We start from the raw sequence: 24,198 nt of genomic DNA on the forward strand, positions 1-24,198 counted from the left end.
TCCTACATCCTGTATGGATTTTCCTCAGGTTTTCACCTGCCAAATAATTTCTGTTATACTCGCAGACATTATTCTAACAGTTTTGGAAACTTTGGAGTATTTTCTATCCAAATCTACCAATTATATGCATATCCTAACTTGGGCCTGAGTAGCAGGCAGTTTACTTTGGGCACGCTTTTCATCCGGAGGTGAAAATAATGCCCCCTACCCCAGAGAAGTTAGCTCAACCGTTTTGTGGATGGTACACCGATCCCGAAGAAGTTTTAAAGTGGCTCCAAAACCCAACCCATCTGCATGTCTACAGTGGAATCTAGTCCCTGTATCTTTAGCTCTGCTTCCTCTGACATGGTGTCTTTAAGCTCACCCATTACCCAGCTGGACAGACCTCACTTCACGTGAGAACTGTGAACCCAAGGAGAGACATGACGATCTTTACCGCTTCAGGTGCTGTAAGGAGTACTGTGTGTGGACCAGACCAACGCTGTTCCACACCCCGCCTGGTGTATCTTGATGTACACTCAATCTCCAGAATTCAGCCTGTGCCTTTGGTTATCTCCCACTCCTCATGTACCGCTTCCACCTGGGAATATACACACTGAGCCGTTATCTCTCTTCACGCTCACTCCACACGCCTTTCTCAGGACTGCTCTCGCACTCTTGCCGCCCCTGACCAGGTTGTGTCTCTGACTCAGGAGTGTTAAAAGTCACTGTCACATTGAACGCCTTTGTTGCTCTTTCTTCAGCTGGTTAGGGAGGGTTTTGAGGTTCACGCACACTGTTTGTGGTCAAATTATTCACCCCGTGCATTAAGACACCATCTGACATCACCGTCCATGATAACTGTTACAGTTGAAACCACTTTCTAATTCAGTTCGTACTCCCGTATTTTACTGGCGACCTCTCAGAAGAGTTACCAGTTCAGGAAGTTAGCACCCTAACTCATCGGGAAATCTCACAATCCAGTAGACCCAATCTGATGAAATTTGTATCAAAACAAAGACAAAAATAAATCAGAAATACACATATCACAATCCATTTGGAGTAACTATCATCCCTTCCTAATTAACCATAGTTGTATTGGGTTAGCTGCTTAATTGGTTAATGCATTATATAAAAGGATAGATGTTGGGGTAATGTAATGCGAAACAACATTGTGGAGGCATTAATGTCTTAATGCACAGTGCTGAGTTACCTCGAGGATGTAGCATACGCACTTGCCTATCAGGTGGCAATGGAGAAGATGGGTAACAAAGTGAAAATGATCTTAAAGCACGTGGTCAAAACACAATCGTTTTAATGCTACACGTGTAAACAGTTGCAGGCACTAAATGAATGCATTCATGTGTTAAGTTAATGTCTTCACGAGCTAATGTTAACGCCTATACGCGTCAAATAAGTGTGTTTGCAGGCGGTCCAACGTGCTAAATAAACGGCTGCAAGCGGTCCTGCACACGTCAAATTAACACCTACAGATGCTAAATATACACCTACACACGCTAACTTACATTAATCTAGCACCAGGATCAGCCGAAACGTAGTCAGATGCTGGCTAGCTCATCGAGCTAATGTCGGTGGCCTTGAATCCCGACCATATCATATAGTTAGCATCAAACTCTGCCCAGCCATACTGCTAGCCGCAGTGAAGGGCGCCATCTGGTGTTTTATTAAAAGCCGTGCTAAAAAAACATGTAATTTATAACAGCCACGGAAACACATTGGACTATGTTAACGTCAAGGTAAATTACATACTAGCAAGATTATTGCTTGAATGCAGGGCCATACAGTTCAAGTTGGAAGTTCACATACACTTTGGTTGGAGTCATTAGAACTTGTTTTTCAACCACTCCACAAATTTCTTGTTAACAAACTATAGTTTTGGCAAGTCGGTTAGGACACCTTCTAATCTTTCCAACAATTGTTTACACACACATTATGTCACTTATAAATTTACTGTATCACAATTCCAGTGGGTCAGAAGATCACGTACACTAAGTTGACTGTGTCTTTAAACAGCTCGGAAAATTCCAGAAAATGATATCATGGCTTTAGAAGCTTCTGATAGGCTAATTGACATAATTTGAGTCAATTGTAGGTGTACCTGTGGATGTGTCTCAAGGCCTACCTTCAAACTCAGTGCCACTTTGCTTGACATTATGGGAAAATCAAAAGAAATCAGCCAAGACCTCAGAAAAGAAATTGTAGACCTCCACAAGTCTGGTTTATCATTAGGAGCAATTTCCAAACGCCTGAAGGTACCACATCCATCTGTACAAACAATACCTCACAAGTATAAACACCATGGGACCACGCAGCCGTCATACTGCTCAGGAAGGAGACACATTCTGTCTCCTAGAGACAGTTTGGTGTGAAAAGTGCAAATCAATCCCAGAACAACAGCAAAGGACCTTGTGAAGATTGAAGATTCTGGAGGAAACAGGTACAAAAGTATCTATATCCACAGTAAAACGAGACCTATATCAACATAACCTGAATGGTCGCTCAGCAAGGAAGAAGCCACTGCTTCAAAACCGCCATAAAAAGCCAGACTGTGGTTTGCAACTGCACATGGTGACAAAGATCGTACTTTTTGGAGAAACGTCCTCTGGTCTGATTAAACAAAAATAGAACTGTTTGGCCATAATGACCATTGGTATGTTTGGAGGGATAAGGGGGAGGCTTGCAAGCCGAAGAACACCATCCCAACCGTGAAGAACGGGGGTGACAGCATCATGTGGTGGGGGTGCTTTGCTGCAGGAGGGACTGGTGCACTTCACAAAATAGATGTCATCATGGGGCAGGGAAATTATGTGGATATATTGACGCAACATCTCAAGACATCAGTCAGGAAGTTAAAAACCTCTAGGCTAGGGGGCAGTATTTGACGTCCGGATGAAAAGCGTGCCCAAAGTAAACTGCCTGCTACTAAGGCCCAGAAGCTAGGATTTGGATAGAAAACACTCTGACGTTTCTAAAACTGTTTGAATGATGTCTGTGAGTATAACAGAAGTTATTTGGGAGGCGAAACCCCGAGGACAAACCATCCAGGAAATGTTTTGTTATTGAGTTGACAGTGTTTTCAAATGGGGTTTATATGTGGATCTAGATTTCTAAGGCACTTGCCTGCAGTTCCTATCGCTTCCACTGGATGTCAACAGTCTTTAGAAATTGGTTGATGTTTTTCCTTTGTGTAATGAAGAAGTAGGGTTGTTCAGAACGAGGGTCGAGTCTAATGTACTGTTGTGGTTGAGGCGTGCGTCCTGAAAGCTCGCTCCACTTTGTTTTCGTCCGGTATTGAACACAGTTTATCCCGTCTTAAATTGTATTGATTATTTACGTTAAAAAATACCTAAAGTTGTATTAGGAAAGTTGTTTGAAATATTTGGACAAAGATTACAGGTAATTTATTAGATATTTTGTAGTCATGTTGCGCAAGTTGGAACCGGTGTTTTTCTGGATCAAACGTGCCAAATAAATGGACATTTTGGGCATGTAACGACAGAATCAATCGACAGAATCAAAAGGATCATTTGTGATGATTAAACTACAGAAAGGAACTTGACTGTAACCTGACTCTTTATCATCGAACCCACGGGCCCTTCGGAGAAGGTGATAGATAATCAGGGCTACAGAGTGGTGACAGACATCTCTGGAATAGGTTGCTTGCATACATCTTTTTGATACCATTTATTCTCTTTCAACTATAACCACGCTGAAATGTGCAGACTGACTCAACTTAGATTGCTTCTACACAGATTTTTGCTACCATTCATATTTTATACACCATAACGCTTGTATCCCCATTCATTTCAAAGATGGAATGCAGGCTTCAACATTCTTAACAGAAATCGTTGCCACAGTACTTACAGGTTGTTGAAACTAAAACATTTTGAGAGCTTAAAACACATTCTATGGCTTATAATGTTATAGTACTCACTCTAGCCTACAATAAATACTACTCCACTATAACCCGTTATAATAACTCCACACCTACAAACCACCCCAAAACAACTCAATTTAACTAACCCATAGCCAATGACAACCCTATTAATGCCACTACTACTTTTAATTCACAACCTTCAATACTTCACTGCGTGTTGTCAGGCACTGCTTCATGACACCAACCAGTCATGTGGAAAACATCAAATAGCTTGAGGCAAGTCACAAAACCTATCCCATGAGCACACACAGAACCCTAGGTCAAAACACCTGTTCCATGAGCATATTACACACACACACACACCTAGTACTAATGCATAACTAACACCCCTATTGACCTTTTTGTCTTCATCTATTTCCTTTTACTTTGTGTCACAGTAATTATAAACAGGCTATTTAATTATTGAACAAAATGCTTATCTTCAAATACTTGGTGTTAAAAGATGCTATTGTTTCTGTTCATTTAAAAAAACAAAGAACATGTTTGTTCACTTTCTGGATTTCTAAATAATTTGTTACACAAACAATGATGTCACTTTTGTATAGTAATAAATTCAGATTCAGAAAACCTTAATGTCCCCAGAGAGGCAATTTATTTTGCAGCAGTCATAAAAATCTATCACATTTAAAACATTTTTTTTTTTAAATAGCAAAGGATATTTACAAGCAATTAGGCAGCGTAAGTGCAGTTTCATAGTGTAAGTGCAATTAGTCCAATAATTTATTAAGTAGCAGAATTGCATTTAGAATAAAATAGTACTTTTTTAAAACTTTAGGTAGCCTGTACCTGTGTCCAGAGGGAAGGAGCTGGTATTTGGAGTGGACTGGATGGGAAGAGTCAACCACTATTTTATTGGCCTTCTGGAGGGCTCTGCCCAGGTAGAGAGATGACAGATTGTCACGATCGTCGTGAGAAGCGGACCAAAGCGCAGCGTGGTGTGAATGCATCATTTTAATGGATGACGAAAACACACCGTAAACAATAAATGACCACCGACCGTGACGCTATAATAAGAACTGTGCTGACACAAGCAACTAACATAGACAATCACCCACAACCCACAATGACAAAACAGGCTACCTAAATATGGTTCCCAATCAGAGACAACGACTAACACCTGCCTCTGATTGAGAACCATATCAGGCCAAACAAAGAAACAGACAAACTAGACATACAACATAGAATTCCCACTCAGATCACACCCTGACCAAACAAAACCTATAAACATACAAAGCAAACTATGGTCAGGGTGTGACACAGATGTTGCTGTTGCTGCCCCATGATTTTCCCACAAGTCCTGACTATCTTTCAGAACCTATTTTTCTGTGCAACATTAATATTCCCAAACCAGCAGGTCAAGTAGTAGGACCGAATGCTCTCAATGAATGCTTTATAAAAGAGAACCATGATGGTTAGATCAACATTAGAAAAGTACAATTTGCACCTTATCCTTGTACAGGCATCTCACCTTTTTAATCTCTTTCTTCATCTCTCTCTGTACCTCTTTTCTTGCGGTGCATTTCCTGAGGCAAACATGTATTTCTTGTTAAGCACCAACAATTAGTTCACTGCTCAATGCAAATGCACAAAGAAAGACTCATCTGGGTCTAAACTTCCAATTCCAAAGTGTCAAGTCAACATAGCAGTCTGCACAAGGTAATGCTCTTCATTATTTATGCTTCTCTCTTAATATTTGCTATGTTGTGACTATTAAGAAATGTACATTGTTTAAAAGTGACAGGCAAAAGTTGTTTAACAGATAAATACATTATAATATTGAATTTCATTTATTTCGCTACAAACATACAGTGAGATGTACATTGTATTCCCAGAGGAGAGCACTTAATAGCATTAAAACATTTAGCTAATTTATATATTTTGCTCATGGTAGTTGACATAAATTAAGCTCTGTTAACTCTGTGAAACTGTTAATTGAATTTCAAGTTCACAAGTTAACATTGGATGAATTTTAGTGATATGAGCTGAAATAAAAATTAAAAAATGAATTGAGCGTGATTTGCTCTTACAACCAAAAAAAACAGTCTTCTAATCAGACCCATGTTCAAATTTGGGGTATTTCAATAACTTTCAAAGACATTTCAAAGAAAGTATTTACTTGAAAATACAAGTAGTTGAATATTGGAATGTTTTTGGAAATACACTTTGGAAATACATTTTTCTGCATTTGAAAATATTGAAATGTAAAAGTATTGAAATACTCTATGCATTTGAACCCACGTTCTGTTTGTTCCGAGGGTATTTGGAAGAATGTGTTTGGATACAATATTTGAAAATAGTTCAGATAGCCTACTATTTGTAGGAAATGTTAAGAGGTAGCGGATTTTGACCACATAATACTCATATTCACACAAGATCAGTATTTCAAATATAAATACGCATGTATTTGTACCCAGGTCTGCTCCTGGTAATTCCATACATCTCAATGTAATATTTAGTTCCCAAAGTGTCACAGTACTCTATGAGGAACTGACATTTGTTTGAATTTAGATATTACTCATTTGAACTAACCATGAACATGTAAATATAATGTTTCATTCTTTGAATCTGTGCTATTGTCTAAAATGTAGGTTCAGGTCTCTCGCTCTTTCTCTCATATTTTAAACAACTTGTAGAAAATACACTTTATGACCATCCTGTGTCACTTTACTTGGACTAAGAAAATACACTTTGACACTGTCAAGAAGCATTATGACCATCATAATCATATAAGCCAGATAGGCCAATCACATACATGCCCTTATACCAGTCATCTGTCAAAAAGAGGGTGTCTTGTCCTGCTCCTGCTCTTGCATTCATCCCAGTCATCAGAAGCAGAGCATTGGGGTAAGTGTATGTCTGACATCATTTTGTGCGCAATTACAATGATTATTTAAAATAGTCCATTTAAAAAAATACTGTTGATACGTAGGCTATGGTGTAATGGAATGTTTTGCCTTGTGTGGTCAGTTTTGTGGGTTTTGAAACTCGTATGTGTCATAACCACCCATAAAATATCATAATATATGTCACAACAGGTCTAAACATATGTAACAGTATTATGAGCATATTATGACAAGTTATGTCAGCTGTTATGACAATGAATGACATGGTTATGACTGTGTCATAATGTGTTATGACACTAAGTGTGAAGTAAAGTGTTACCGCGTATTCATATATTTGGTTCTGAGTTTGTTTGGACTTCCCACTTGCCTCTGGGACTGATGTTTACAGAACAGTTGTCTGCTGATTAGGTGTCGTGGAATTTTCCTCTATTTACCAAATCATGAGAGCAAACCACACAAGTCAGAGTTAGTTATCACAAAGTCCATCTTTAATTATATGAGCTCTATTACAACCCTGTGACTCTCAGATCAATTCAGTGTCTATCAATGAATTACCTGAATTATCTGAGTTGCAACAGATCCTTTATAGCCGAGACACACATCCAGACAGCATAGGCATAATTTATCGTTCAGCTTTGTCTCCTAAACTATGTTCTTTTCTCAAACTCAGAACCATAAACAAATCCTCCATATCAACAGCCATATATCAAATCCATCCTATCTTGACAAGATCACAGAGACACACTGACTGGCACACAGACATTGTGGAGCCAAGAGATACATGCTTGACCTCTCCCCTCTCTCCGGCCCAAGCAACTTAGTCTTGACATAGAACAGATACTGCAACCCCGCCACAGTATTATACAAAAATAACATTCTGATGAGAAGTAACTTACAAACATATGATGAATATAAAACATCTTACCTATGTTACCAACTAATTATGATTATTCCCCAACAACAGCCAGTTAGACATTTTCTCTGGTTCTGTGCTGGAAGTATCTCCCTGTTGCAACTTGTAATAAACTGAATAGATTTTTTATTGCCTTTATTGATGACTTCTGTTCGGTTCACCTGTAAATTCTTCTTACGAGTACCATCCACTTATACTCCTCTACTTTACTCATCAGCACTTCAATTCCACCACTCAAATGACAGCCCAGTCTTCAAAGACAGTGCTGTCCCTGGACTCTGAGGCGGTGTTCTCACTCAAAGATGGCATCAACTTTAAGAAGAGCCCAGATGATGGCAAGTGCTACATCATATACAAAGACAATGGAGAGCTGAAGGCCTGCAAGAACCAATGCAAACACCAAGGAGGCCTGTTCATCAAAGACATAGAGGACTTAGATGGAAGGTAAGTAGACTTAAAGGGGAAGTTCAGGACTTTACAACTAAAGATAGTTGGAGTTAGTAGCGGCTGTTTAGAGAATACCGAACTTTGGATTACAGTTTCTCCTGGCCCATAGACTACTTTCAGGCTGAGGAACCATTTAACATTAAGTGGTAAAATCCTGAACAACTTCTTTAATACCGAGGCTTAGATAAAACATATCTATTCCATGGGACTGAAAGGTTTTTCTGATGCAGGACGGTCCGGTGTACAAAACACTACTGGAAGCTGAACGTCTCAACTATGCAGTATGTGAACCCTCCTGACAGCTTCACACAGGATGAGCTGGGTAAGTTGAGCTGCCATTTTCTCAACCTGAAAGGTTATTGAATGGCATTTTAAGTCTATTTGCCATTTTGGGTCATATGAAACGGTATGTCTAATCTTTTGTGTTCTCTGACAACTTGTGTACATTTGTACACATTGTGTGATACTGATCGTTAAATCAAATGTTATGTCACATGCTTGGTAAACAACAGATGTAGACTAACAGTGAAATGCTTACTTACAGGCCTTCCCAACAATGCAGAGAGAAAAAAATAATAACACAAGGAATAAATCCACAGAGTAACGATAACTTGGCTATATAACGTTACACGAGGTACCAGTATCGAGTAGATGTGCAGGGGTATGAGGTAGATATGTTCATATAGGTGAGATAAAGTGACTAGGTAACAGGATATATAATAAACAGTAACAGCACCATATGTGATGAGTCAAACGAGTTAGTCCAAAAAGGGTCAATGCAGATAGTTAGCCAATAGCTACCTGGTCTAACTGTTTAGCAGTCTTATGACTTGGAGGTAGAAGCTGTTCAGCGTCCCGTGGGTTGAGTGCCCAGCTCCAGCTGTCCAGTCCTTTGGCTATCTAAAAATGACATGAGGAACACAATGTAAATAATAAGTCAGATGTTTAATGTCTATATGTACAGTTGAAGTGGGAGGTTTACATATACTTAGAGTGGAGTAATTAGAACTCGTTTTTCAACCATCAACAAATGTCTTGTTAACAAACTATAGTTTTGGCAAGTCAATTAGGACATCTACATTGTGCATGACACATGTAATCTTTCCAACAATTGTTTACAGACAGATTATTTCACTTATAATTCACTATCACAATTCCAGTGGGTCAGACGTTTACATACACTAAGTTGATTGTGCCTTTAGACAGCTTGGAAAATTCCAGAAAATGATGTCATGGCTTTAGAAGCTACTGATAGGCTAATTGACATCATTTGAGTCAATTGGAGGTGCACCTGTGGATGTATTTCAAGGCCTACCTTCAAACTCAGTGCCTTGTTGCTTGACATCATGGGAAAATCAAAAGAAATCAGCCAAGAACTCAAACATTTTTTATAGACCTCCACAAGTCTGGTTCATCCTTGGGAGCAATTTCCTAACGTCTGAAGGTACCACGTTCATCTGTACAAATAATAGTACGCAAGTATAAACACCATGGGGCCATGCAGCCTTCATACTGCTCAGGAAAATGTTCTATATCCACAGTAAAACGAGTACTATATCAACAACCTGAAAGGCTGCTCGCCAAGGAAGAAGCCACTGCTCCAAAACTGCCATAAAAAAGCCAGACTACGGTTTGCAACTGCACATGGGGACAAAATATCGTACTTTTTGGAGACATGTCCTCTTGTCTGATGAAACAAAAATAGAACTGTTTGGCCATAATGACCATCGTTATGTTTGGAGGAAAAAGGGGGAGGCTTGCAAGCCGAATAACACCATCCCAACCGTGAAGCACGGGTGGCAGCATCAAGTTGTGTGGGTGTGTTGCTGCAGGAGAGACTGGTGCACTTCACAAATAGATGGCATCATGAGGGAGGACAATTATGTGGATATATTGAAGCTACATCTCAAGACATCAGTCAGGAAGTTAAAGCTTGGTCGCAAATGGGTCTTGCAAATGGACAATGACCCCAAGCATACTTCCAAAGTTGTGGCAAAATGGCTTAAGGACAACAAAGTTAAGGTATTTGAGTGGCCACCACAAAGCCCTGACCTCAATCCTACAGAAAATGTGTGGGCAGAACTGAAAAAGCGTGTGCGAGCAAGGAGGCCTACAAACCTGATTCAGTTACACCAACTGTGTCAGGAGAAATGGGCCAAAATTCACCCAACTTATTGTGGGAAGCTTGTGGAAGGCTATCCCGAAACGTTTGACCCAAGTTAAACCATTTAAAGGCAATGCTAAGAAATACTAATTGAGTGTATGTCACGATCATCGTTGTCATCATACTCAGACCAAAGCGCAGCGTGGAATCGGTTCGACATCTCTTAATTATCAGAGAGCCGAACAAAAAAAACAAAGAATAAATGAGACGTGAAGCTCAAGCAGTGCTCACAGGCAACTACACAGAAACAAGATCCCACAAAACACAGTGGGGAAATGGCTGCCTAAATATGATCCCCAATCAGAGACAACAATAAACAGCTGCCTCTGATTGGGAACCATACCAGGCCAACAGAAAAAAAACTACCTAGATTACCCACCATAGTCACACCCCGACCTAACCAACATAGAATAAAAAGGCTCTCTATGGGCAGGGTGTGACAGTGTATGTAAACTTCTGACCCACTGGGAATGTGACGAAATAAATAAAAGCCTAAATAAATAATTCTCTCTACTATTATTCTGACATTTCACATTCTTAAAATAAAGTGGTGATCCTAACTGACCTAAAACAGAGAATATTAAATGTCAGGAATTGTGAAACTGAGTTTAAATGTATTTGGCTAAAGTGTATGTAAACTTTCGACTTCAACTTAAGATAATCAAATAAAAGTAATGAAATTATTAATCCCAAGAGGCTTGATTTTGCTAACGCAGACGTCGTGATGACAGACGAGGGTGGTCTTCAGCTCGTGGAGGTGATCGTCTGGGACCCCTGGTTGGCAGACCCCCAGGATCCACAGGAACTGCAGGAGGGAGAGGTGACTGTGAGTACAGCTCGTCACACACACCCACGGCTGGACAGATGTGAGGCCTTTCCCAGTGGGCAAAACTGGTTGCAATTTACATTATGACATCTTACATGACGTCATGGTCAGAATGTATACTGGTTGTATAAAGACGTTTTGTTAAGGTCAGAAAAACATGTCTTGATCTGGTTGTGATCTTGGTCTTGTCATGAAAAGATGTCTTCACCAGGCTGGTTGAAACTAATCTGGAACACATTCCCATGTTGTTTAGTCAAAAATTGGTGACAAGAACACAAACACTAGCTATGATCCAAGGCTAGTTAGTAATTACCCGGAGTGAATCAAATATGAGCCTTAAAATGATAACCGAGAGTTGTCTACACAATCTTCTACTCATCTGGGTAGACCACTTTTATAACGTGAGATCTGAGGGTGTGTTCTCACCTGAAAGGCTGCAGTGCCAAACTTAAGCCTGGGACACATAAGGGAGATGGGCCAAGGTTGAAAGATATCACCAAACGCCATCCAAGATTCTAGATGACGTATCGGGATAGACCTCCGATCACAGCCGTGCCCAACAACAGTGCAGGACACATTGCTGGGACTCGAACATATCAAACACATACTATTCCAAACATTACAATGAGCCCGTCCTCTGCAATCTCCACCCTCCAGCCACGACTGATTTCAATGTATTTATAATTTCAGTCCCACTTTAACGAAGTATAAAGGCATTTAATAGCATGCATGAAGTTTCTGAAGCACTACGCAAATGCTTCACAGATAGTCTATAAGTGTGTGTCATATTCTATAAATGGTGGTGTATAAATGGTGTATAAACTACGTATGTTTATACACCATTTATAGAGTATGAGATAGATGATATGTGAAGCATTTATGTAAGCTATATTGAGCCTTTATAAGTTGTACTTAGTTTAAAGTGGGACCCTAATTTCAATTACGGAAACAAGCAGAAATGTTGATTCCAATTAAATTCCTGAAAAATGTATTTTCAGCTACCCAACCTTAAAATCCCTCTCTGCGACGAGACCCGATGTTCCTATTTATGTTGGCGACACATCAAGGCCAGTGTTCTGGTAAGGGTTATCTATCTACAATTGAACCCGGAAGTTTACATACACTTAGGTTGGAGTCATTAAAACTTGTTTTTCAACCACTTCACAAATATCTTGTTAACAAACTATAGTTTTGGCAAGTCGGTTAGGACATCTGCTTCGTGCATGACAGAAGTAATTTTTCCAACAATTGTTTACAGACAGATTATTTCACTTACAGTGATTTATATCACAATACAAGTGGGTCAGAAGTTTACATATACTAAGATTGTGCCTTTAACCAGCTTGGAAAATTCCATAAAATGATGTCTTGGCTTTAGAAGCTTCTGATAGGCTAATTGACATCATTTGAGTCAATTGGAGGTGTACCTGTGGATGTGTTTCAAGCCTACCTTCAAATTCAGTGCCTTTTTGCTTGACATCATGGGAAAATCAAAAGAAATCAGCCAAGACCTCAGAAAAAAATTGGTAGACCTCAAGTCAGGTTCATACCTGGGAGTAATTTCCAAATGCCTGAAGGTACCATGTTCATCTGTACAAACAATATTACGCAATTATAAACACCATGGGACCACGCAGCCGTCATACCGCTCAGGAAGGAGAAGCGTTTTGTCTCAATCCTAGAACAAAAGCAAAGGACCTTGTGAAGATGCTGGAGGAAACGGGTACAAAAGTATCTATATCCACAGTTAAACAAGTCCTATGTCAACATAAGTTGAAAGGCCGCTCAACAAGTAAGAAGCCACTGCTCCAAAACCACCATAAAAAAGCCAGACTATGGTTTGCAACTGCACATTGGGACAAAGATAGTACACTTTGGTGAAATGTCCTCTGATCTGATGGAACAAAAATAGAACTGTTTGGCCATAATGGCCATTGTTATTTTTGGAGGAAAAAGGGGAGGCTTGCAAGCTGAATAACACCATCCCAACCGTGATGAATGGGGGTGGCAGCATCATGTTGTGGGGGGTGCTTTGCTGCAGGAGGGACTGGTGCACTTTACAAAATAGATGGCATCATGAGAAGGGAAATTATTTTGAAGCAGCATCTCAAGACATCAGTCAGGATGTTAAAGCTTGGTCGCAAATCGGTCTTTCAAATGGACAATGACCCCAAGCATACTTCCAAAGTTGTGGCAAAATGGCTTAAGGACAACAAAGTAAAGTTATTGGAGTGGCCATCACAAAGCCCTGGCCTCAATCCTATAGGAAATGTGTGGGCAGAACTGAAAAAGTGTGTGCGAGCAAGGAGGCCTACAAACCTGACTCAGTTACACCAGCTCTGTCAAGAGGAATGGGCCAAAATTCACCCAACTTATTGTGGGAAGCTTGTGGAAGGCTACCAGAAATGTTTGACCCTGTCACACCCTGACCATAGAGAGCCATCGGGGTTCTCTCTGGTGTAATAGGTCACAGTGTGACTAGGGGGGTTTTCTAGTTATTATAGTTCTATGTTGGTGTGTGAGTATGGTTTCCAATTGGAGGCAGCTGAATATCGTTGCCTCTAATTGGGGATCATACTTAGTGTGTCCCTTTTCCCACCTGCGTTGGGGGATATTGTTGTGTTTGAGTGCCATTGTGAGCTACACATTTCACGTTTGTTTTTTTGGAAGTTTAACTAATAAAATGTGGAACTCTACTCACGCTGCGCCTTGGTCCACTTATTTAGACAACGATCGTGACAGACCCAAGTTATTAAACAATTTGAAGGTAGTGCTACCAAATACTAATTGAGTATATGTAAACATCTGACCCACTGGGAATGTGACAAAAGAAATAAAAGCTGAAATCATTCTCTCTACTATTATTCTGACATTTCACATTCTTAAAATAAAGTGGTGATCCGAACTGACCTAAAACAGGGATTTTTTTACTGGGATTAAATGTCAGGAATTGTGGAAAAACTGAGTTTAAATGTAGTTGGCTAAGGTGTATGTGAACTTCCAACTTCAACTTTATATGTCACTCATTAACATGGTTTTACAACCATAAAACAAATGAGGGTGTCACCTTTATGGGTTTATGCTGTCCTCATTTGAATCATGTTACAGGATGCTGGAGAAAAGGCAGGTGCAGCTGACAAATATCAACGTCGTTCCCTTTGGCATTTGGCAAAACGTAAGCATGAACAGCTCACTTTGCATGAACAGTTTATACGATAAAGGAACCTCTGTCAAAAGGCTCTTCTTTAATGCCCTTCTCCTGTTATCTCCGTCAGATTGATGAGCACCTCAGATTCATGATTCTGAAGGATGAAGTGCACCCTGAATTGGACACCTGTATCATTGTTGAATATAAAGGTAGTCATCATGTCCTTTGTAAGAGCACATGGTGCTAGCTTCACCAGAGCTCTGGGTTCAATTCCTGCAGTCACAGGAAGTCACTTTTCATAAAAGGGTCTGCTAGGTGGTGTTTACACCGAGTGTACGAAACATTAGGAACACCTTCCTAATATTGAATTGCACCCCCCTTTGCCGTCAAAACAACCTCAATTGGACTCTATTGGCATGGACTCTACAAGGTATTGAAAGTGTTCCACAGGGATGCTGGCCCATGTTGACTCCAAAGCTTCCCACAGTTGTGTCAAGTTAGATGGCTTTCTTTTGGGTGGTGAACCATTCTTGATACACACGGGACACTGTTGAGCATGAAAAACCCAGCAGCGCTGCAGTTCTTGACACACTCAAACCGGTGTGCCTGGTACCTACTACCATACCCCCTTCCAAGGCACTTAAATATTTTGTCTTGCCCATTCACCCTCTGAATGACACACATACACAATCCATGTCTCAAGGGTTAAAAATCCTCCTTTAACCCGTCTCCTCCCCTTCATCTACACTGATTGGAGTGGATTTAAATAAGTGATCATACCCTTCACCTGGATTCACCTGGTCAGTCTATTTCACGGAAAGAGCATGTTTTCCTAATGTTTATCCAGTCGGTGTACAAGCACAAGCAGGTCACACATTCTGACTTTCATCCCACTTTATCCACCTACAGATTATACATCCATATAAAGATAATTAAGACTCATTATTTTATTGAACATGCACATCCTGTCTGATTCAGGTCCTTGTCAGTTCAGTAGTAAAAGTAGATGCCAGTGCCACCTGGTAGGCATACGATGCACCTTAAAGCCTTCTCTCAACCTTATCTCATTTGACGGGTGCATCTGATCCTGGTTCTCCCACCCAGGTCATATGATCCTCAACACGGTGGACTGCACCAGGCCAAACTACGGCCGACTGCCCCACAATGTAGACCTGATGATGAGCGACTTTGCTGGAGGGGCGTCTGGCTTCCCCATGACCTTCAGTGGAGGAAAATACACAGGTGAGGTGGACAGGTATACAGCATCCAAATGTATAGCCGGACAAATAACAGAGAAATGAATTGCTCCCTTGGGTTTTCCTGGCTATTGACTGCAGATGAATCTCAATTGTATTTCCTCTCTCCTTATCTCCTCCTCAAAGCACATCAGAACAGATATGAGGTTACTTCCCTCGGATGTTCTCCTCCAATGCATTTTGAGGAGGAGGCAAGGGGAGAGGAAGCGAGGAATCAAGGAAACACAACTGAGGTTCACTCATTGACTAGTGTCGATTTCACCCTGCAGAGAGCTGGAAAGCCGATTTCATCAAGAATGAAAGGAAGAAGCTCATGAACTACAAGGCCCAGCTGGTAAAATCCTTGCAGCCCAAGATCTACTGCCCGTTTGCCGGTTACTTTGTCGAAGCACATCCCTCAGACAGGTATTACAAAATGTTTACTATTTTGTGTACAAATTCCGTTCTAGGTTCAGGTTAGGTTTTGACCCCTCTTATTGCTTCAATTGCAGTCTCTCAATATAAGTTGCATCCCAAATTGACATTGACAACTGACATAAGTTAACTGACAGGTACATTAAGGAAACTAACACGAAAAACAAAGCGGAGGAGCTCAATGCCCTGATCAAGAAGAGCGCTCCAGGCATAACAACATGGACACCCAAGCCAGGCGCTGTGCTCGATCTGGCCCTGGCTCTGATGAGCCCCAGCCGGTAGGATTTCTCATCAATCAGCAAATCGTGTGTGTGTCCATGTCTGTCATATCAGTCCATACTCCATAGAAATGCCAACAATGATCAATATTTACAAATCACATTTTGGTGTTTGTTTCCCTCTGTTGTCAATACCATTATTACCTCACTTCCCTACATTGTTAACCACTATTACATCACTTCCCTACATTGTCTACCATTATTACATCACTTTCCTACATTATCTACCATTATTGCATCACTACCCTACATTATCTACCATTATTGCATCACTACCCTACATTGTCTGCCATTATTATCTCACTTCCCTACATTGTGTTTTTTCCTACATCATTTAATTCCTTTTTAATGTTGTAACCCAGGTAATATGCACTGTAAATCATGTGTGATTTGACTAACCACAGGAAAGCCATCACCGACCCTCCATCCGGGACAAACATCTATAAGGACAGTTGGGACTTTGATTTGTACGTGGATGAACTGAACAGGGCCATCACCGCTGAGATATTTAAACATAAAAGCTGGATCCAATTTTATTACATCTGGGCAGGGTTTAAAAACTACAATCTAGTTGTCCGGGTAAATATTGCAGTCCATATAAAAGTCCTCACAGCTCTTAGTGCTCTACTCCACATCTACAAGCTGACTCCTGGGGTGGATTCATTAGTCGCAGACTGTTGCAAAACGTTTTTCAACAGAAACCGATTACTGTTTACTCTTGGAACCAAACGGAAGCCTGAATTTGTCCAATAGAAACTTGTTTTCCTTGCAAAATGTTTTTCGTTTGGATTAAACGGACTAAACCTTTTTGCAACAGTCTGCAATTTAGGAATTACACTCCTGGTTACTCCTGACTCGCATTCAGTAGGCAGTAAAACATGCAAGGAAAATGTTAAATATTATTGGACAATCTCCATTTTAAAACGTTTCTAGGTTTTGTACCGACTGAACGCGAACCCTTCCATTCACTTCCTCTCTCTGCAGATTTCTGGAATGTTTAAAACATGTACGGATGCTCTCACGGACACAGACTAAGCCTATTCCTGAATTTAAAAAAAATAAAAGCTCAATGGAGAATCTTTATCGAATTTTTGGGGGGGTTCCAGGACTAGGCTTAATTTATGTCCAGGATACTGTCCTTGGAACAGCTGATTTTGGCTGCTTGGATAGCCAGATGGGCAGGCTTGACACTTTAGGGACTATGACCCTTGGTTCCATTGTGCCAGGCATGTTCAATCAATTTGAAAAATAAAAATACATTTTTAACCCAAATCTAGTGGGTTCGAGGGTTGTAATTAGAACAAATCTTTTCCAATTCTTCTCATTCTTTTGCTACTTTCTTTTAAGATTCTGGTAATTCTTTAGATTCTGTTTATTGATTCTGGTTATTCTGGTTATTCATATTCTAGTTATCTGGTATTTATCATAACTGCAGGTCAGTGAATAACGCAAATTGTTTGAATTCCAACTAAACATAGCCTAACTGTTTGTAATATGTATTTAAGGTCATAGAGACAGATGAGGACTTCATTCCGATAGACAATGGCTACAACTATCTGGTGGACTTCATGGATCTGTCCTTCCCTACACAGAGGCCCACTAGAGAGCACCCTTATGAGGAGGTGAGCATGGCTACAACACCTGCTCACCCATATACTATTAAGTACACTGCACTCAACTTGAGAAGAATCAAAACAATCATTGTGGAGCAGGAACATAGCATGTTACAAATCTGTCATAAGGGTGGCAGGTAGCCTAACAGTTAAGAGCACTGGGCCAGTTACCAAAAGGTTGCTGGTTCAAATCCCTGAGCTTACTATGTGAAAAATATTTTGATGTTCCCTTGAGCAAGGCACTTACAGTGCATCCTCATCAGTCTACACAATATCCCATATTGACAAAGCAAAAATAGGTTTTTAGATTTATTTTTGCAAATGTAAAGAAATTATAAAACACCTTTTTTACATAAATATTCAGACCATTTGCTATGAGACTCGAAATTAAGCTCAGGTGCATTATCCTTGAGATGCACCTGAGATGTTTCTCCAACTTGACTGGAGTCCACCGGTTGTAAATTCAATTGATTGGACATGATTTGGAAAGGCACAGACCTGTCTATATAAGGTCCCACTGTTGACAGTACATGTCAAACCAAGCCATGAGGTTGAAGGAATTGTCCATAGAGCTCCGAGACAGGATTATGTCGAGGCACAGATCTGGAGATGGGTACCAAAAATGATCTGCACCATTGAAGTTATCCTAGAACACAGTGGCCTCCCTCATTCTTAAATGGAAGACATTTGGAACCACCAAGACTCTACCTAGAGCTGGCCGCCTGGCTAAATTGAGGATTCAGGGGAGAAGGGCCTTGGTCAGGGAGGTGACCTAGAACCCGATGGTCACTCTGACAGAACTCCAGAGTTCCTCTGTGGAGATGGGAGAACCTTCCAGAAAGAAAACCATCTTCGGCAGCACTCCACAAATCAGGCCTTTATTTTAACGTGGCCAGACGGAAGCCCCTCCTCAGTAAAACACACATGCCAAAAGGCACCTAAAGGACTCTCAGACCATGACAAACAGGATTCTCTGGTCTGATGAAACCAAGATTGAACTCTTTGGCCTGAATGCCAAGCGTCACGTCTGGAGGAAACCTGGCTTTGGGACAAATCTCTGAATGTCCTTGAGTGGCCCAGCCAAAGCCCGGACTTAAACCCAATCGAACATCTCTGGAGAGACCTGAAAACAGCTGTGCAGCTTCGCTCCCCATCCAACCTGACAGAGCTTGAGAGGATCTACAGAAAAGAATGGGAGAAACTCCCCAAATACAGGTGTGCCAAGCTCGTCGTATCATGTCCAAGAAGAATCAAGGCTGTAATCGCTGCCAAAGGTGCTTCAATAAAGTAAAGGGTCTGAATACTAATGTAAATGTGATATATATATATATATATATATAAATGCAATACATTTACAAACATTTCTAAAAAGCTTTTTTGCTTTGTCATTATGGGGTATTGTGTGTAGATGAGAGTTTAAAAAAAATCTATATTAGAATAAGGCTGTAACGTAACAAAATGTGGAAAATGTCAAGGGGTCTGAATACTTTCCGAATGCGCTTTAACCCTAATTGCTACTGTAAGTGGCTCTGGATAAGAGCGTCTGGTAAAATTGTAAATAAGAATAAACTTTTCCCTTTATTCATGTCATTCTCATGAGGTGAACGCTGTTCAGACACAAAGAGATGGCAGGCTGCTATGCATAACTTCAGGGGTTTGAATGTGTTGTTGTTGGCAGATGCAAATCTGATGCAAAGCTGTTTTCAGTTGAAGATCATTGTTGCTGGATTAAATGCAGTGCTTGATAAGTACAGTGCCTTCAGTATTGGTTTGGGGATGCTTTGCTGGCTCGGGACCTGGACAACTTGCCTTAATAGAAGGAACCATGAATTCTGCTCTTTATCAGAGAATTCTACAGTAGAAAGTCAAGACATCCGCCTGTGAGCTGAAGCTGAAGTACAGCTGGGTCATACAGCAAGACAATGATACAAAACACACAATCAAGTCTACATGAAAATGGCTAAAAAGCAACAAATTTGAAGTTTTGGAATGGCCTAGTCAAAGTCCAGACCTAATCACAATTGAAATGTTGCAGCAAGACTTGAAACGAGCAGTTCATGCTTGAAAACCCACAAATGTTTCTGAGTTAAAGCAGTTCTACATGCGAGAGTGGGCAAAAGTTCCTCCACAGCGATGTGAGAGACTGATCAACAACTACAGGAAGAATTTGGTTGCAGTCATTACAGCTAAAGGTGGCACAACCAGTTATTGAGTGTAACAGGGCAATTACTTTTTTGCACAGGGGAATTAGGTGTTGCATAACTTTGTTAATTAAATAAATAAAATAAATACCTTTTTGGTATTTCTAAACTTAGCTTCCCTTTATCTAATATTAGGTTTGGTTGAAGATCTGATAACATTCAGAATAAAAAATATGCAAAAATAGAGAATCAGAAAGGGGGCAAATACTTCTTCACGGCACATCGGTAACAGGCTGACCACACCGCTGGCGTCACGGGCGCGATCGTTGCAAAGTAAATTTAGGAATCTATTATTCAATTGCACCCGCACTGCTCGCACGCGCCAACGAGCGTCTGCTTTGCCAAGGGCTAAAATAGAAGTCAGTTCTATTTCTGATGCAGATCGCAAGTCCTGCCTCTCCCTTCTCCTCATTGGTTTATAGAAGCAGGTACACACGTGCCATCTCCACATTGGTTATATCGACGTGGGTGACTGAAGACGAATGAGGTCAGTGGCGATAATGCATCTAATTTATGAAAGTTGCCAATCACAATATAAAGTCAAGAGAAGAAAAAGCCTGGAAGGATGAGAGAAGACTAGAAACAATTCAGTTGACCGTTTTATGTGTGGATTAATTGGTGGAGTAGAGAACCTTGTGCATTTCAGGTAAAATAACATCAATGTTTATATCCCAGGACAAATTAGCTAGGAACAGCAAGCTAGCTAAATATGACAAATTAGCTAGCAAGTGCAAGCTAGCTAAATATGACAAATTAGCTAGGAACAGCAAGCTAGCTAAATATGACAAATTAGCTAGCAAGTGCAAGCTAGCTAAATATGACAAATTAGCTAGGAACAGCAAGCTAGCTAGCTAAATTGCCATAAATGTTTAACGCTGTTTGACCTGTCCCCAAATTAATATAATTGGTTCAGAGTTTGTTTTGATATGTTAACCTGCGTGTCGTGATCACATCTGGTGTGAGGGGACAATATACATTTATACACGATGGCGCACACGTGCAGCCGGGTTTGGGTTTCGAGTTAGTCTCAGAGCTTTGCACACCTGGATTGTACAATATTTGCCCATTATTTTGTAATTCGTCAAGCTCTGTCAAATTGGTTGTTGATCATTTCTAGACAGCCATGCCATAGATTTTCAAGCTGATTTAAGTTACTGAGATGGGGTCGTCATTTAAAATAATGTTAAATAATATTATTGCACACAGTGAGTCAATGCAACTTGTGACTTGTTAAGCACATTTTTACTCCTGGACTTATTTAGGCTTGCAATAACAAAGGGGTTGAATATTTAATTATTAATTATTTGTAATTCATTTGTAAACATTTCTAAAAACATAAATCCACTTTGACATTATGGGGTATTGTGTGTAGATCAGTGACACAAACTAAATGTAATCCATGTGTAATTCAGGCTGTAACACAACAAAATGTGGGAAAAGTCCAGGGGTGTGAATACTTTCTGAAGGCACTGTACACTGCAATCCACTTATGAGAAGGATCAATACAAAATACAACTGGGGCAGAAACATACCATGATACAAATCTGCCATAAGAATAACATTTCCCTGGACTCATGTCATTCTCATAAGAGGTGAACGCTGTACGAGGCACAGACACACAGAGATGGCAGGCTCCAGCAAAACTTTAGGGTTTTGAATGTGTTGTGGTTGGCAGATGAAACTCTGATGCCAAGCTGTTTTCAGTTGAAGATAATTGTTACTGGCTCAGTTCTCACTGCTGCCTTAAGTGTAAGTTCCGGATTACCGAACGGGCACACAGGGCAAAATGTGTAGAATAGCAATACATTTGATTTAACATGGAAAAATGTTCTGTCATATGTGTAGAATAGCAATACATTTGATTTAACATGGAAAAATGTTCTGTCATATGTGTAGAATAGCATAAATTGAACTATAAAACAGCACATTTTTCTCTCTGCCCCATGGCAAAATGTTTTGAAATTCAAGAAGTTAGCTGTTTAGCTGGTGGTAGGGGCCCCGGGGCCCCAAATGCTGTAGTCCTGCCCTGCTTAAATGCCAACATGCTTTGTAAGGAACCGCCATTTATCTGCAAGTGGATCATTTGTTTGTTTTCCATTTGATGTAACTTGATTGGACTGAGAGATAGACGGTGTACTACTTTCTCTTCTGTAAAGATCAAGAACAGGATCGGAGTCATGAGGCACGTGGTGAAGAATGGCCTTCTTTGGGACGACCTGTATATCGGCTTCCAGAACCGTCTGAGCAGAGAGCCAGACGTCTATCACCACCGGTAAGACCTCGTCTCCTCACCTTCCCTCCTTTACTTCCTTCCTCCCTTACCAGACATCTACCACCACCGATAAGCCCTCGTTTCCTCACCTTCCCTCCTTTGCTTCCTTCCTCCCTTACTAGACGTCTACCACCAACGGTAAGTCCTCGTCTCCTCACCTTCCTTCCTCCCTTACTAGATGTCTACCACCACCAGTAAGACCTCGTCTCCTCACCTTCCCTCCTTTCCTAACTTACCAGACCCAGGCGTCTACCACTACCAGTAAGCTCTCGTACTGTTATAAAGTCTATTGTATTGTGTTGCTGTACATTAGAGCAACGATTCTCAACTGGCGGGTTGGGACCCTAAATATTTGACCTGTCTTGGTTATTTGTCCAGGTTCTGGAACCACTTCCAGACAGAGTTGCCAGTCACTGGGCCGGACTGGGACTTGTTCCTGCAGCAGGTGCCATCATACCAGAGGTCTGCTGAACCCCAGGGAATCCAAACAGAAAGTGGCTCTGCTTCTATATTGTCTTAGAAAAAAGCAGACTGTACTGTCTCATGAGAACCAAGCTTTATGCCTGCATCTATTAATGAATAGTAATGAATAAGAAGAGCTGCTCTCCCTGTCACTGTAGGCACCACCAACCTCCCCCTGTAGGCAACCTCCCTGATAGGCACCACCAACAGGGAAAAAGTGATGTGGCTGACAAGATTTAATTTCTAAATTGGTTCAAATAATAGCTTCATTTAGGGTTCATTTTCTAATTGTTTTTTTCATGTAATGGTGAAATCAATTAACATAGCATCTATTGTTGCTTGGCAGGTCTGTATGTAGGGGACTAGTAACAAAAAAGTAGGAAAATATATGCACTCACTACTATGTCGCTCTGGTAAGAGCATCTGCTAAATGACTAACATGTAGAATATGAATAAACTTTATCATTGATTATCATGTGTATTATTGATTATATGATTTTGGACGTGTGCTGACAATGCATTTGTTACTCGTCCAACGCCTATTAATTGAACATAATTTAGTTTTTCTTTTTTCATAACAAAAATAAAAATAGGTTTGGGTTAAGTTAATGTTAGGTTAATGTTAGGGTTAAGGGTTTGGTTAAGGTGAAGCCAGTTTTAGATTTTGGCTAGTAAGGCTGTGAATAGGATGCTGGTCAGAGAAATCAGCTTAGTCATTTATGAATGTACAGTTATAAGTCTATTGTATTAAGCTGCTGTACACTGGCTGAACTAGAATTTGTCAACTTAATGTTATGAACTGTGTGATTTCAATGTACCTGACAACCAATGAAGTTCCTTTGGGAGAAATCGAGTTATTCTAAGTTATGAGTAGGGCCCAATACATGGAATGTATAGCTTCTCAGAAGTAACTCAATCCTCCAGAAATGATTTAAAAACAAAAATACTTTATCTGTTACATTGATTGATAGACATGTAAGATACGGTGACAAAGCTACCCAGAGTTACTGTCTGCCTGAAGAGTGAGAAGTTCACAGAATTGACTCAATAGAAGTTCAGAAAAGCACAGCCTTGTTGAAGTCACGCACACACACACTCCAGTAGATTCAAACAGAACTGCTGAATTCTCTCGTTCACACACATGAATAAGGGAAGTTAAGCTAAGCACAACACCACACTTACAGCCTTACAGGATCCTAGAGAGACCGTAGCTCTCTCTAGCTATCGCTCTAGATAAGTCTCTCCCTGTATCTTCCTCTCTGTCTCTCACTTTTCAACAATGACATGAAATGACCCTAATCTCCTTTATGAGTTGGATGCCACCATCACCAAGGCTTTTCCACTGTCCACAGATGTCAATTCAACATCTAGTTTTGATTTATGTTTGAGTTGTCAACTGTCAATTCAACGCGAAATCAACAAAT

The 24,198-nt window shown here is 40.4% G+C and overlaps 1 protein-coding gene across 1 annotated transcript; it reads left to right on the plus strand.

Moving 5' to 3' along the window:
* Positions 1–6,658: 6,658 nt before the first annotated feature.
* On the plus strand, positions 6,659–23,244 carry LOC118370425 (cytidine monophosphate-N-acetylneuraminic acid hydroxylase). The gene is made up of 14 exons (XM_052501736.1): positions 6,659–6,781; positions 7,911–8,137; positions 8,371–8,462; positions 11,021–11,202; positions 12,106–12,209; positions 14,239–14,305; positions 14,406–14,487; positions 15,383–15,520; positions 15,804–15,939; positions 16,086–16,226; positions 16,631–16,805; positions 17,732–17,848; positions 22,197–22,312; positions 22,691–23,244. Exons 2-14 carry the CDS (start codon positions 7,932–7,934, stop codon positions 22,830–22,832), a joined length of 1,698 nt encoding a protein of 565 aa, XP_052357696.1. The 5' UTR covers positions 6,659–6,781; positions 7,911–7,931; the 3' UTR covers positions 22,833–23,244.
* The last annotated feature ends 954 nt before the right edge of the window (positions 23,245–24,198 follow it).

The sequence above is a fragment of the Oncorhynchus keta genome, unplaced genomic scaffold (genome assembly GCF_023373465.1).
Source record: "Oncorhynchus keta strain PuntledgeMale-10-30-2019 unplaced genomic scaffold, Oket_V2 Un_contig_14255_pilon_pilon, whole genome shotgun sequence".
In the NCBI taxonomy this organism is placed as follows: domain Eukaryota; kingdom Metazoa; phylum Chordata; class Actinopteri; order Salmoniformes; family Salmonidae; genus Oncorhynchus; species Oncorhynchus keta.